The sequence below is a fragment of the Octodon degus genome, unplaced genomic scaffold, assembly GCF_000260255.1.
Source record: "Octodon degus isolate 3935 unplaced genomic scaffold, OctDeg1.0 scaffold00043, whole genome shotgun sequence".
Taxonomy (NCBI): domain Eukaryota; kingdom Metazoa; phylum Chordata; class Mammalia; order Rodentia; family Octodontidae; genus Octodon; species Octodon degus.
Genome location: NW_004524619.1, coordinates 10,193,602 through 10,194,766, shown reverse-complemented (window position 1 = coordinate 10,194,766; position 1,165 = coordinate 10,193,602). Strand labels below are relative to the sequence as shown.

The window sequence follows — 1,165 nt, the reverse complement described above, 5'->3', positions numbered from 1 at the left end:
TATCATGAAAACTTTTTCTTAGTTCAATTGTTTTGAAACATTTAATTTTCTGAATATTGCTTATTCTTAATTTTTGTTCTAAGATTTATAATGTATCTTTGACTTACAATTTATTTAAAAGACATTGTATATCTTCTAGTATTAAAAACTTTAAAAAGTTAAAAAGCCTCAGTGCCTTGTGGGACAATATGCATAACTTTAGTCACAGAAGAACTCAGTGAAAGAAAGAAATTCTTGGGAAAAAAATCTCTTCTCCATTTGACCAACCACAGCATACAGATTTTCAGGTCAGAATATGGCCCCAGCCTGGCACATGCTGCAAAAATCCCAGTGACTATATACTCTTTCTCCCCATAGCCTGAGCTGACATCATGTGGTTGAGAACCTGAGGGTGAGAGAGGCAACCCATTCTTACACCTACAAGGCCACGAGAGGGTGTCCGTGCTCCAGAGGGCTCTGAGAGGGCTGGATCAAGCATAAGGTCACAAAGAAAACAAGATATGAGACAAAAGGGATGGCAAGGAGGAAAGACCAAAGGCCAAGGAAGAACAATGAGCTCTGGGTCCTGCCACCCATCAGAATGTTACAGAAGAATGAAATCTAGAAGAAAATTTAAGCCAAATAGAAGGGAAACAAACATCTTCATTTCTGTTTGTTGTGCAACCAGATGAAGGTTCATTCTAGAGAACAAGACATGAGAACCAAGACTACAGTACCTGCTTCTGAAGTGTGGCATCCTTTTCCCTCTCCAGCACTTTAGCAAAGAATAAATAAAAACTTTCCTCTATTGGCTGGAAAATTAACCTGGCTACAAGGGACCCAAGATTATTGACTATATCATATACACCTATAAAACAAAAGGGAAAACATAACAATCATATTAGTTTTTCTATTTCAATTTTCACAATACTATTAAAATTTTTCTAATTTAATGTTTATTAAACTTTTAAAAAACATCTTGAGACAACTGAAAGTTTCCACACAACGAAGAAATAATATTCCATGTACCTTTTACCCAGCTTTCTTTTTTTTTTTTCAAAGTTTTATTGATAAACATATAGCAATGAGACAGTTTCATATCAAATCGAAAGTACAGTTTCAACAAATAATACACTGCATATATTCTTCTTAGTGGTTAATTGCTGTACAAGATGCAGACTTGTGA

At 35.0% G+C, this 1,165-nt stretch overlaps 1 protein-coding gene across 5 annotated transcripts in view; it reads right to left on the bottom strand.

Moving 5' to 3' along the window:
- Rft1 (RFT1 homolog) overlaps positions 1 to 1,165 on the bottom strand; it is a 52,778-nt gene that overhangs the window by 19,812 nt on the left and 31,801 nt on the right. For 4 of the 5 annotated variants that reach the window (XM_004631641.2, XM_023715670.1, XM_023715673.1 and 1 more), the window contains one exon: positions 717 to 847. In XM_004631641.2, coding sequence (XP_004631698.1) covers positions 717 to 847 — 131 coding nt within the window. The remainder of the gene's footprint in view (positions 1 to 716; positions 848 to 1,165) is intronic. The other variant, XM_023715671.1, reaches the window with a different exon arrangement.